The sequence below is a fragment of the Columba livia genome, chromosome 10, assembly GCF_036013475.1.
Source record: "Columba livia isolate bColLiv1 breed racing homer chromosome 10, bColLiv1.pat.W.v2, whole genome shotgun sequence".
Classification (NCBI taxonomy): domain Eukaryota; kingdom Metazoa; phylum Chordata; class Aves; order Columbiformes; family Columbidae; genus Columba; species Columba livia.
The window spans coordinates 22,352,653-22,366,340 of record NC_088611.1 but is presented as its reverse complement, the minus strand read 5'-3'; the positions used below and the strand labels follow the sequence as shown (position 1 = coordinate 22,366,340).

The 13,688-nt window shown below is 49.1% G+C and overlaps 1 protein-coding gene across 1 annotated transcript in view; it reads left to right on the top strand.

The window, feature by feature from the left end:
* Positions 1-13,688, top strand: part of RAD18 (RAD18 E3 ubiquitin protein ligase) — a 33,303-nt gene that overhangs the window by 17,848 nt on the left and 1,767 nt on the right. Inside the window, exons 8-12 of the mRNA XM_065075834.1 lie at positions 460-536; positions 1,275-1,335; positions 5,525-5,659; positions 7,074-7,227; positions 12,293-12,355. Coding sequence (XP_064931906.1) covers positions 460-536; positions 1,275-1,335; positions 5,525-5,659; positions 7,074-7,227; positions 12,293-12,355 — 490 coding nt within the window. The remainder of the gene's footprint in view (positions 1-459; positions 537-1,274; positions 1,336-5,524; positions 5,660-7,073; positions 7,228-12,292; positions 12,356-13,688) is intronic.

Here is a 13,688-nt window from a genome sequence, read left to right as displayed (position 1 = left end):
TCATGTCGATATTTTATCTTCTGTTTAAAGAGACATTATAAAATGGAAACTCTTTCTGAAAGACCTGCCTGTGCACCACAGAAACACTACAGTGTGTCAGAGCGAGGGTCAAATACGGTTTGAAAAGGCTGTGTTTAACCCTGGGTTTGATCCAGGCGGGGTGCGAACAGCCTGGGGTGGATGGGACAGGGCCGCAAGCCCTGAGCTGCTGCCCGGAGCCGCGGCCACGGCTCCCGAGCGGCCGCTGGTCCCAGACGTGGCGCTGGTGACAGGACCGTCCCTCTGGTCCCCACCCAGCACCGCTGGGACCCGTCCCGTTTGCCTCTGCCCGCGGCTGCCGTCCCAGTTTGCTCTGGGTCGGAGCTGGTGCCCGTTGGTGATTGAGGTTTGCGGTAGGTTCACTCAGTGCTGTTACATCTCTTGATTTATTTATCATCCCTTGCTTGTCTTTTCAAACAGTTGCAGAGATTGTTAAAGAGCTGGAGAAGAATGAGAAGGTTCGGCTTCAGCTGGAATTTAATAAAACCGGTGAAAATGTAAGCGAATTACCTGCATTCTCAAAGAGGGGATGGCCGGGAGAAATTGCAGAGTGGGCACTGAACGTGTTTGCCTATTCCATTATCATGGGAATTCTCAGATTCCCAGGTTGCATGTTGGAATTGGCACATACCGTCTTCTAACCAACGTGATTTTCTCATACTGTTCATTCGTCATGGGCAGTTCTGTGTGCACTGCCGATGTTTTGATGTCCAAACCATTAAGTAGTAGCATTTTTTTATTGCAATAGAAATTCTTGAGGAATGTTCCCCTTGGTCATATTAGAGGATGTTGACCCTCCATGGCAGCGTGGGGAATATTCTGTTTCCTAGAATTCTCGAGGATTTAGCTAGCAAATTCCTTCTTCCGCATCAGCAGCAGCGCCTGTTCCTTTCCCATGACATATGATACTTTTGTGACTTGTGGAGCATGTTTGTTGCACAGTGTTAGGAAACATTTTATGGTGCACACATGCTGGGTGTTATATGGAGTGTTTTGATGTAGTCCTGTTGGCTGTGTTAAAGCAAAGCAAGACAGCATGTATATGTACTTTGAATATATATATTACTGTCTGCTTTAATTATCTATTACTGTCTGCAGATGAGATCGTAAGAGCTGGTGGGGGGGGGGAACAAAACAGAGCTGATCCTTCTTCCAGTTTTAGGTCTCTAGTTTTAAAGTATGTATCCTTATCATCATTTTGTTTGTGTAAATAAACGTTTGTGTGATTTCTGTAGAGCTTGACCTTCACAAAGGACCAGACAGAGGAAGAAATAGATGAGATCCACACTGATTATCGTAAGTAACACACAAGTTTCTCTTCATTCACCTTTTTTCCTTTGTGCTGCAATATACACACAAAAGTGGGGCTTTTTACCCGTGTGTGCTGCTCCCAGCCCAGCTAATCAATCGGAGCTGGAAGCTCTCTGGGCTGCAGGTTCCTCTTTGAAAGTCAGTCTGTGTGAAGTACCAGCCAAGCGCTGCCAGGGCTGGGGCTGAGCCGGCGCTGCCCCCAGCACGTCCCCGTTGTGTGCTTTCTGCTCTTCTTCCAACGGGCCTCCTAGAAGAGGAGTATTTTAAACGTCCTCCTGCTGTGAACTCGCACTTGCGAGCAGTGTCCTCTCCCTCCGCAGAGCCATCCGACCACCTTTATGGTTCCTTTAGACACAAACATTCGTGTGGGAGTTAAGCACCGCAGGACTCGCATCCTGTTGCGGTAACTTAGCACGGAAGTGGCTGATGTAAACCGATTTATACCACTGATTTCCTGACCCTCGTTTGTGTGTCTTGCACGGAAGGTTTTAAGCAGCGTGATTGTGTACCTGGCTCGCTCGTGGCGGTTCGTGATTCGCATGTTTTGTGCAGATCTCCACTGGTTTGCTCGCCTGCGCTGAGCCCCGCGGGGCCCAGTGGTGCTCAGAGCCCCGCCGGGCCCAACGGTGCTCAGAGCCCTGCCGAGCCCAACGGTGCTCAGAGCCCCGCGGGGCCCAGTGGTGCTCAGAGCCCCGCGGGGCCCAACGGTGCTCAGAGCAGCGTGGCCACGGGACAGCGTGTTCTCACTGTACTGCAGGGCGTATTGAAACCCGCAGTATGGTCCTGTTTCCTGTGTTTCCTTGCGTCGCTTCAGGCATATAAATTATTCCATAATGCAGCTAGATTTAGCCTTGTTGATTTTAGTTGGTTTCTGTGACGGCTAAATAAGGGCCTAAATCTTTAGCAAATTTTTCCCTTGCTTTTTTTTTGCTGTCCTGAGGATTTTTTTTCGAGTGTACATGCACTGTTTGTGGTTTTGAATCTTAAGCATTCTTCTCTCATTCCAAGTAACTGGTCAATAACGCCTCTCTTCCCATGCAGGAATTTTGAGCAATGCAATGCAGGGGGAAATAAAAAAAAAGGTATTAATCCCAAATTGGGCGTTTTCCCCACGAGGCTTTAGTAGCTCTGTGAAGAACAAACCCGGGTTCAGCGACTCTGGGGGAGCTGCACACTGCGCTGATCCAGCCATAGGGAGAACTGGCCCAGTGCCGCAGACCCACCGCACCGGGTCTGTAAAGCGTCGGGGGCGCAGCAGCTGTGGGGCTGGGGTCTTTATATTGAGTTTGTGTTGTTAAAACGATGTGCTTTCCAAATGCTCGGGGTCACCAGTGCACACGGTAGCTCAGGCAGTTTAACTGGACATTTCAAAGTCAAACAACAGCGGGGAAAAAAGAGAAGATAGAAAAATATTTTAATGGGAACATACGGTCTTCAAATGAATAAGAAGTGATGGCCAAAGAGGTAGATGTTAACTAGTGTCAGCAAATTATTTCTAATAAAAGCAATAAGGAAGAAATCGTAAGCATGAAAAAGGAATTGTACATTAAAATTAGAGGACAATTAGAGATTAAAAGAACCTTTATCAAATGCCTTTTTTCACTGTAGCACAGAGGGACTTTAAAAAGCTTTCATATACAATGCAGGGGCTTTTCTCCCCTTTTAATTTACTACATTTGCACCGTAGGTCACTAATTCACAGCTGAATTAGTGCATTAATTAGCTCTGGCATAAGTTCTGAATAAAAAACCCCAACCACGTACTCTGTTCTGTATTTCCATATGAAACGCAACGCAGCGGAGCTCGGAACAGCCTCCTTGCAAAGCAAGATAAGCCACACGGATGAACCCCCCTCATCTCCTTTTTACCTTCTTTACAATTTCCCAGCGTCTTAGCAAATTGCACATCACTTTGGGTTTGTTTTGGTTTTTTGTTTGTTTGTTGGGGTTTTTTTGTGTGTGAAACGTATTTGAAAGACCAGTTAGTATTTTGGCTGGTTTATGAGGTGGTATATGTGCCTGTGCTGGGGTGCAGCTGAGGGCTCTGGGGTGCAGTTGAGGGCTCTGTCCCCTGCAGAGCTGCTGCTCCTGGGGGCCGGTGACACCCCCAGGTGACACCCCCAGGTGACACCCCGGCCGCTGTCAGCTCCTCCTGCAGCTCCAGTTAAAGAGTTAAAAAATCTACTGGAAAAGAAATACGTTTGTTCAAAAAACCGTATTCTGTTGCTATTTCTGCTTATAAATCCTTTAATTTGCAATGTGATTCAGAAACTTTGTTTTTTCTTAAATATTTGTAATTATACCTGTGGTTGGTTTATTATCGAAGTGCTGTAGCTTGCTGGAGGTGTGTGGTGCGGCGTTTAGCGCAGCGGTGATTTACAGCCTATTGGAACAGTGCCGTGGTTTGCCAGGACATTTCTTTTTGACTTGGAAAACTTGGTAGTTACACCATGAAGCAAAACAACAAAAAATAGTAATACTTGGAAAACAGGAGCGCCAAAGGAATCGCATCATGAACGTGCAGCGGCTCAAACACCAGCCACAAGGACTTTCTTTCTGTTGCAGGAGTTGTTGACCGTGTGCGGCATTTTCGGCTGTGCAGGGCAGGCGGTGGGGTTTAAACGTGCCCTCTGGTTTGTTCTGGGGATCCCGTGCCCTGTGCTGGCTTTGCCGCGCTGGTTGTGCCGGGGCAGTGCCAGGGGCCGGCAGAGCCGCGCATGGGCTGCTGGGCATGGGCTGCCGCGCGTGGGCTGCTGTGTGTGCAGAGCTGTGCAAGGGCTGCCGGGCGTGGGCTGCCGGGCGTGGGCGGCTGTGCCTGGGTGGCTGTGCGTGGGCTGCTGTGTGTGCAGAGCCGTGCGTGGGCTGCCGGGCGTGGGCTGCTGTGTGTGCAGAGCCGCGCATGGGCTGCCGGGCATGGGCTGCTGTGTGTGCAGAGCCGTGCGTGGGCTGCTGTGTGTGCAGAGCCGTGCGTGGGCTGCTGTGTGTGCAGAGCCGGGCATGGGCTGCTGTGTGTGCAGAGCCGGGCATGGGCTGCTGTGTGTGCAGAGCCGGGCATGGGCTGCTGTGTGTGCAGAGCCGGGCATGGGCTGCTGTGTGTGCAGAGCCGGGCATGGGCGGCTGTGTGTGCAGAGGCGGGCATGGGCTGCTGTGCGTGGGCTGCTGTGCGTGGGCTGCTGTGCGTGGGCTGCTGTGCGTGGGCTGCTGTGCGGGCAGAGCCGGACGAGCCGCAGTGCTGCATGCAGTGCCGGCCGCGCTGTTATCCACACAAACCTCCTCTCGGAGTGACTTTGTTCAAAGTCCGGCCCCACTGCGGGAATTCCCATCCGCTGCCTGCGCTGTAACGGGTTGTGTGAAGCCCCGTGCTGGGCCGATGGGGTTCGGTGTGAGTTGGTGTGTTGTGTACAGCAGACGTGTTCCCTCGTGCCCAGCGAGGGCTGGGGGACCCGCACCCCCTGGCTGAGGAGATGAGGCATTTTCCCAGCCTCTGAGTAAAGAATTGGAAGTATCTAGACTGAAAATCAACATTGCTTTGACTGAATACCGGAGGATTGCTTAGAACACGCTCGGTGATTGAAAGCGCAGAGTACGCAAAAGAGCAATTAACTGTGATTTAGAGGATCTGAATCAAAACAGTGCAATACACATGACAGGAAGGCTTTCAACATTGCTTTACTGCAGAAATGGGAAACCCAGATCAGCTTTAAAGCAATTGATGGGGCAGCCGGGGGTTTTCCCCTCTGTCTGCAGCGGGCGCTGCTCGCGGGGCTCCCTGGGTCGGAACCGCGTGGGAGCGGCGTGCGGGTGCTGCTGGCGCTCTGCCAGGCTCGGTGCCCCGGCCACAGCAGCGCACCGTGTCACGGCCGTGACTGCGATACTCAACACCTGTAGGGAAAAACACTAATATAAAGAAGCAGCAAACCGTTCTTCTGTGCACAGGTGAAGTCTTCATCTGTGAACACGTTCTTGGCTACTGGGTAGCTCTGTAAAAGCACAAACAGATGTGGATCATCAACAGAACATGGAACATATCACAGCGATCAGTGGGTTTTCATTTACTGTAACAAAAATTTTGAATTCAGTATTTGGTGTTTATTTCTGTTCACATCCTTTTCAGTTTTAGCGGTGCACCCTGGGGGTCCCGTGGCGATGATCACTAACGTGCTGTTACGTTTCAGGGAACAAGCACAGAAGTGAGTTTCAGTTTCTGGTGGATCAGGTGAATAAGCGGTGGAAGAAAAGTGGTCTGAGGAAAATGGAAAGTGCTGGAAACAAGGAAGAAGTCGCTGTCACAGAGTTGCCAGCAGGCGCAGGTTAGTGACGCTGTTTATCATGGTCCCTCTTCAATCCGTGGTGCCGGTAAGTGGGGTTCCCGGGGAAGGTTCTTTGCTCCCGTTGTTCTTCTCCTACAGCCCCTAAGAGTGGGAAAAAACCCCTAAGAATCAAACTGACCCTAAAAAGATTGACTGCTGTTGATTTTAGTGTGATACATCAGCACAACCCATAATGAGTTGTTTGTTTGATTTTAGAGGGATTGTGTATAGATGTGCTTGATTTAGGTGCATATTTTAACGAGCTGGTGGAAATGGGATCTCAGGCTCTAGTCCAAGACTAGCGGAGCTGCTGAGAGCGGGCACGTGATAGTCTGAGCTTGGAAATGAGAGTGATCGGGGTATTGCCTGCTGGGATACAGCTTTTCTGTAGCGTTAATGACAGGGAGTCAGTAATTGGGAGCTGCAAAGATGTTTGTGTGGATTGGAACAAGTATTTATTTGTCCTGAGCTTGAAGCAGTAAAATACATTGGCTTCTATCAGACTGTTCATATAGGATATTGTGTCTTTTATTCAAACTCACTGCATTTAGTGTTCATAGGTCCCGTTGGGTTTATGTTGAATGAGGGATTCACAAGAGCGTTCCCCAGCCTCGTGTAACTTGTGGTGTTATAGTCCGTTCACAACAGGGAGTTTTGGCGATAATTCCATTGACCAGCGTTGGGCGCACAGTTGTCTCTGTCCTTGGGAAACGCAGCAGCTCTCCCGATCCCCGCTGCGCTGCCGCCCCTGGCAGAGCTCCTGAGAACAAAAATCAATGAAAATACTCATATAACAGTATGAATTTCATCGTTTCGTGCAGACCTTGATGCAATGAATAATCCTTTCCGTGTGAAGGGTAAAAATTAAGGAGTCTCACGGATGAAGTTTACCTGGTTTGACATAACTACAGTCCTGTCCCTCTTCTCGAGCAGAGGCAGCAGCAATGTGTTGTTAGATCATGGGGTCACAGACTCTGAAACGTGGGTTTCTGTGCTCTCTGGGGGGCTCAGCTGCTGTGGATTCCTGTGTTTGTCTGTTGTGTTCTCAGCCCGGTCACCTCCCAGTTACGTTTCATTAACTGGACAACTGGCTCGCTGAGATCAGCCCGTTGTTTTCAACAGGCAAAAGCCTGCTCCTGGTATTTAATGATGCACTTTGGTGGAAGGGAAAGGGCAAACTGTAGCTAAATCCAAAGATTGTGCAGCTCCTGCACACTCTGATTACTGTTCTGGAAAAGAAATTAAACCTTTGAAACTCTGAGAGTTTTGGGAAGCAAGTAAGTGGGAACGAGGCATTGGTATTTAAATATTAATAACTTTGTTTTTTCTTAAAATCTGTCTCCAGGCTGTCAAATCGGAAACAACAGCATTTTGCTTTGTCGTTCTCGCTAATCTCTGCCTTTGTCCTCGGCAGGACGTGCGGAAGAGCGTCCCGCGGCCGCGGGCCTCGGGGCAGCCCCCGCGCTCGAGGCAGAAGCTCCTGGCGGCAGCGGGAGCGAGCGCGGGTCCTCGGAGCGGCCGAGGTCGGTCTCTCCTGCGCTCTCCCTGTCGTCCGGGTCAACAAGCAGGTTAGTGGAGAGGAGCCTCTTCTCCCTGGGCTGGGCCGCGTCAGACCAAACGTGGGAAAACTTTGCCAGTAACCGCAAGCGATCTGTCTCTGTGTCCATCTCTGTCTGTCTCTATGTCCATCTCTGTCTCTATGTCCATCTCTGTCTCTGTGTCCATCTCTGTCTCTCTCCTACATCAAAGGATGTGTTCCTGAGCTGGGGATAATGATTCATTCTCCTTCATGTTTCTGGCCATTCAGTTCCTTGAGGGGTGGAGCTGAAATACATTGAGAATTCACCTAATAATTCGGTAATGGCTCGACAGAGGGGTGATAGTGTAAATGTTCCTTTTGATACGGGAACAGTGAGTGGAATGTCTGTGGAACCAGGAGAACCTTTGGTGTTTCTCTGCCACTGCATCATCTTCCCTTCTGTTGGAGGTTTTCTTTAGAGAGGTCCAAAATGTGATATAGTCCAAGTCTTTGAATAGCTCTTTGAGTTGAGTATTGCTGTAAGAAATAGAGTTGAAATGACCCGTTATTTGCAGTCAGTGGTATAACAGAATGCCACCGAACCTTGAACTCCTGACAGCCGTTCACTTTGCTTTCTTCATGCTTTTAGTTTTGCTTCCTGAAATCGCATTGTTTGGTTTCAGAAAATGAAGGATTAAGGAAGGCGCTTTAAATATAATAATTCAAGTTGATTTTGATAGTTCAACGATGATTTTATTAGAAGGAAACTCAGCTGTTACTGCTGTTAAGATCTGTGTAGTTCCTGAAGGTGGTGTTTGGATCTGTTGAAGATGTTTACTTCATGGATCATAATTAGCTGTTCACCGCTGCTCACCTGTCAGAGATGGCAGCAAGGAATACTTACATACACATCCTATTGCAGTGCTGCCGGTGTGGCTCCAGTTCTGGAGGGAAAGTGAAAAAGTGATTGAAAACAAATACAGAGTAACTGGTTTTGATATGTATCTGGAAGAGCTAATCTTGAAAATAATGTTGCTGAAGTGGGAGCTAATCCGAGGAAGCAGCTGGAGGTCCCGGCTGAGCGAGGAGTGACAGTTCTGCATTGCCACCCACTGCGCCCATGGGATGTGCCTCTTCCTTCTTGTTCCCTGAGGGTCAAGAACAATATAGTGGTGCTTGGCTTCGACATCGTTTATTAAAAGAACAATTTGGTTGTTGAAAAGTTTGACAGAATCATTTTTTTCTGAAGTCATCTTGGTTCACAAAGGGTTTTTTACAGTCAGTGTGGGGACTAAAGATGCTGCCTGAAGACACTGGCCCCGTGGCTTTGTTCTGGAGACGGGTTTTACGTGCCTGAGGCCTCAGCCCTCCGGTTGGCGACTGATGACAGGTCTGGGGGCGGCAGGACCTCAGGTGGCTCTGTCCCCGTGGCAGCTCTCGGCTCTGTCCCCGTGGCGGCTCTGTCTGTGCAGCAGCTCTCGGCTCTGTCCCTGTGGCAGCTCTCAGCTCTGTCTGTGCAGCAGCTCTCGGCTCTGTCCCTGTGGCAGCTCTCAGCTCTGTCTGTGCAGCAGCTCTCAGCTCTGTCCCTGTGGCGGCTCTGTCCCTGTGGCAGCTCTCAGCTCTGTCTGTGCAGCAGCTCTCGGCTCTGTCCCTGTGGCAGCTCTCAGCTCTGTCTGTGCAGCAGCTCTCAGCTCTGTCTCGAGCCAACACGAGCCCAACAGGAGCCCAACTCCTGTGGGTTTGCAGAGCTGTCCCGTTTGGCAGGTGTGCGGATGACGGATGGTGCTGCTGCATCCTCGCCGTGCCCGCTCTCGCCCCTCGCCGTGCCCGCTCTGGCGGTCGCCCTGGAGCTCTGATAGTTACTTTAGTTCCACAAATCAATGCCTTCAGCTTGCCTCTTCTTCTGGAACTTAAATGAGGAAGAACAGGAGCACTTTGTTTTACTTTTTTAAAAAATTTTATTGCAAATTAACCTTTTGGTGTTAAGGACCTTCGAAAATTTGCAGTTTTAATCTTACAAAGTGGGCTCTTGGGAGGTGGAAAGGGCTCGTATTAGCTCATCCAAGGTATCATTAAATCTCTGTTTCACTGCCAGTTTTGCGTGTGAATGATGTTAGGAATGACACTACTGAGGGCCTTTGACATGGCAGTTAACCCTGATTCTTCGCCCCGGCCTGCGTGCAGGCTGCTGTACCCCAGCCGACGGGCCGAAGGTGGCTGAGGGCTTTGCTCAGGGCTGTTCTGTCGGCGCGGGGCAGCCACTAACAGCTGGATGTGCTTCCGTGCACCGGGCTGGCAGATGCGCTTGGAAGGCGCCCTTGTTCCCATTACATCTGGCTCGGGCAGGGCTGTTTGTTCCTTGTCTTGTGCATTCTCTCTCTCCAAGGGAAATATTTGCCCAGCCGTGCTGAGTGGAGCGCAGACTGCTCGGGCCGGCGGGTCTGCAGCGTGCGCTTCTGTTATAAAAACAGGCCAAACAGCTCCCGTGGTTCACTCTTCAGCTCGGCCGCTGTGGAACAGGAGCAGAGTTACCAGGGTGCACACGATTGTTTTGGCAGAATCTCTCTGGGATTTTCTATTCGATTTCCTACTTTTTGCGTGTCCCCTGGTTCGTATATGTGCTGTGGGTTTTATTTATTTTTCTTTAAACACAGGGCAGTTTGCTTAACCTTACAAGCCAGCTGCTGTGCTGCTCCAGGAGTTCAGCAGCGCGGTGGCGTTTTTTGGTATATGGCTTTTTAATTGTTATTGTTGTTCTATGTTTTTAGTTATTCTTTGGTTCCCCTGTAGATGGTGCGTTGAGCTCAGTGCGCCCCGTGCGCTCAGCGCTGACAGCCCTGCCGTCACACCCTGCCGGCGTTACCGCGACCTTCTCAGGGACTGGAAAGTAGGTGTAGTCCTACAAACTGCCCGAGAGAAAGACGTGCTGTGTCACTCTCAGGTTACCGTGAGGTTAACCTTTTGTTAATTACAGTGCCTTAAATACAGCACAAATCCAAAAAGAATGATTTTGATTTTGCGGGTTTAAGTACCATTGTGCTATTGTAGTGAGTAATGATTTTCAGAGGCTTGTATTTTATTTCTGATAATAAGAGGATATCCTTTGACAAGGGTAAAAGTTTTTCACATTGAAATGTCAAAACTTGAAATATGTTTGGGAGTCTGAATGTGCGTGCTGTGTTTTCATGGCGAGAGCACTTCTAATGGAGCCGATGTTATCGTGGAGTAAAAGAGAATGAGGATCTTGAGCAGCACGTAGAATATAACAAAACAACCTCGGAGAGCCGAAGTGTTTGCTCTGTCAAAAGGTGCTGCAAGTAAATCAGAGATTCTTTTGTGTTCTCCTTTGTAAGACCTTCTGTCTTTGTCAATCTCATATCGATATTTGCTAAGGGAGCAGTTGGTCAGTAGTAGAAATTACATTGTACAATCATCACTGATGTACTGATATTATTAAAAAGTTGATACTTTAATTGAGAAAATACAAATTTTATAGCTGCTGGAAGAAGCCTCAGAGCATGCACGGAGGTCATAGCGTGGACCAAACACATCTGCGCTCTTCACAGATTGATGTCCCACCACGGAAGCAAAATGTGCCTAACGGAGAAACGCCCAAACAAAACAGGACTTCTAAGGGATAATTTTTCAAAGCTATGAAGTCATCCATAGAGCTTTCCTAGAACCCTGGTGCTCCGCATCACTAGTCCCATTGCGCTGCACATCACTAGTCCACAGCTTTAATGGCTTTGCCATAAAAATGTTCTCGTCTGGAACTGATATGTGAAATCCTAGAATAGAATCATGACCTTGATTCAGGAAAAGGACAGAAAACCTCTGGTGGGAAATCGTCTTGGTTTTGGAGTCTGAATAAAGTCGGAAGCTGTTTTGCTTCGTCCGGCCCCAGTGCAGGTAGATAGCTGATGGGTATTGGACAGGCAGAAACACCGAGGAAATGAGCACGACTGTGCTAAATTCCGTGATGCCTTTGGGCCCCCTAGGCTAACATTTAAAGAAACAGCATACGTAATGAGAGAGCTGTTTCTTTTTACTTAGTTCGCTTTCTTCAGTTTAAGTGCATTCATTCCATGATAAGAGCTTAGGACTTTTCTTCTCTGGCATGGGATGGGTCAGTGAAAACTGGACCTTTTGGAAACTTGAGGAGTTGTCCTTATTATCTGGATTCTGCTTTGCCATGTGGAATCTGTCCCATGACAATGAGCATTTTGGGGCTGTTTTCCTTAACGTGTGTTTCAAACAAGCGTATCGATGCGCTGGTATCTGTGTGTGATGCTGTGACTCTGGGGGTCTGTTGTTGCAGTTTACATTTGCTGTCTTCTAGTAAACGGGATTAATTTTGTTGTAAAACCTTTAAAGTGAATTCAAGAGAACCGGTATCCAGCTGCTGTCCCGTGGTTTACGCTGAAATCTCCCGGCTGTTTGTGTAACGTGGTTTGTTGTGTCATTTCTGCAATAGCGGTGCCTTTTTGAGAGAGAGTTTCCAGAAAGCCCCATTTTCCAGCTTGCTTGTTGGTTTCTGCAGCCCTGCACTCTGGCAGGTACTTGAACTCTGCAGCAGTTCACATCACGGTGCCTGAGCACAAGTTACAAGTCAGCAATAATTGCCCAGAGGTTTGTGTTCACTTAATTCAGCTTTTATTGAAATTTGACAAAATTTTCTTCTTATGTAACATACAGAGTGAAAACATCTGTGCAGTTTGGTTTTTAACTTTGAGCACGTGAGGAGATCTGCAGCCAGCACTGGGCTGTTGGAGATAATGCAGCAGGTGTGTGTACACGTGTGCACGTGTCTACACGCGGGTTCTTCCAGTATTGATGCAATAACAGCCCTTTAATTGAGTTCACTAAGGCCCCGATTTAGGTAGCCTCTGTGACTGCTGTAAAATACCTCCAGATGCGGCTCCGTCGCTGTTCAGGACACATCTGGTGTCACACGTGCTGTTGGTGGAAGTTATTTTTTGTCGGTTGGATTATTTCGTGTTCCCCGTGCCACGTGGACACCGTCTTGTCTCTGGGTTCTGCTGCCTTTGTAAGCAGAGCCCCACTTTGCTGCAGCTGTTGCTAAAGAATGTCTGTCTGTTTTATTGCCCCCGCAGCTCCAGCTCAGACATTCTGAGAGACCTGCAGGAGCCCGAGACGTGTTCCGCGTCCTCTGGCAGGTAAGTGGAAGGTGCGAGTGGAAAAGCCCTTGGGACTGGCGGGGGCCTGTGGTGTCCAGCTGGCGCAGCCCCCCGCGGGTTCTGCGGGAGAAGCGAACGCCTCTGGGAAGTCGGTTCTCGGAGGATCTCCACGGTTTGGCTGGTGGTTTTGGATCCTTGGAAGATAATCCTGGGTGCTCCCAGGATCTGCAGATGGCCGGTTGAGAATCATTGTGCTGAGGGGTATTGGAGTATATATTTAAAAAAAAAAAAGAAAGAAAGAAAAAAATGAGGGAATGAGGGAAGATAAGAGAATCTGATCTTCTGTTGTATTTGAAGTTACGTTGGTGTCAGTCTCGCCTGCATCTCTGTCAAGCTGAATGTGCTGGAACCGCAGCATCTGTTCCATTTACTCCTGTTCAAAGAGAGGAGAGCGCTTTCTTGTTTTCAAAAGCTTAATGTCTTATTTCTTGAAACCAAAACTGCCCTTTTGTTCTACAGTGGTAATATTTAAAATTTGGGTCTTGCTGTGCAAGGCGTTGTACAAAGAAACACTGGGGAAGGACAAGCCGTGTGTGCCGTCTGCAAGTCTGGAGCCGACAGCCTCCGCACAGAGGGTGGGTGGACTGTCGTGTCTTTATCAGCAGACAGTGACTTGCAACTAATTTTGGTGCTGGTACCATCAAATTATTGCCTGTTCTTTGCCTGTGCTCCCTGGACGCCACTCTGGAGACGCCAGTTGGCTGACCCGTGTCTGCTGCGGGAGATGATCTCGTGTTGTGGCTCAAGGGTCTGGCAGCTGTGGCTCCGTGGGCGAGCTGGAACAACAGGTTTCTTGGTGGGACAAGAAGCGGGAACGTCAATAACAACCCCATACTAGAGTTTGTTAGTGGGGTGTTTCTGCCCAGCAGCAGTGGATGCTCACGTGAGTTATGGGATGTAGCCATAGCAAGATCGCTTGTTCCCTCGGTGATTCCCTTCACCCAGCAGACTCCCCACTTGTCTGGTGGGTTTGAGGGGTGATAACGTTTGGCCAGGTTGACAAGCGCGGAAGGACGTCGGTAGAGCTGACGTGCAGCGCTAGCGCGAGTCGCTCGTCCCGCGGCTGCAGAGCCGTGTCCCGCGGCCGGGCCAGGAACGCTTGGCTTTGGCAACCGGGAATGCAGGAGCCGTCGGCCAAGGGACAGACAGATGGTTCATTTCATAACCAGCCCAGATTGTTTAAAAGCTGAGTTACGCCAGAAAAATATCATCCATCTTGCTTTATTTTTATGGGAGTTAATGATCAGATATTTGCAAAATAGGAGAAACAAGTGATAAAGAAGCTCCAGTTCTCAGCTTTGTGTTTTAAAAC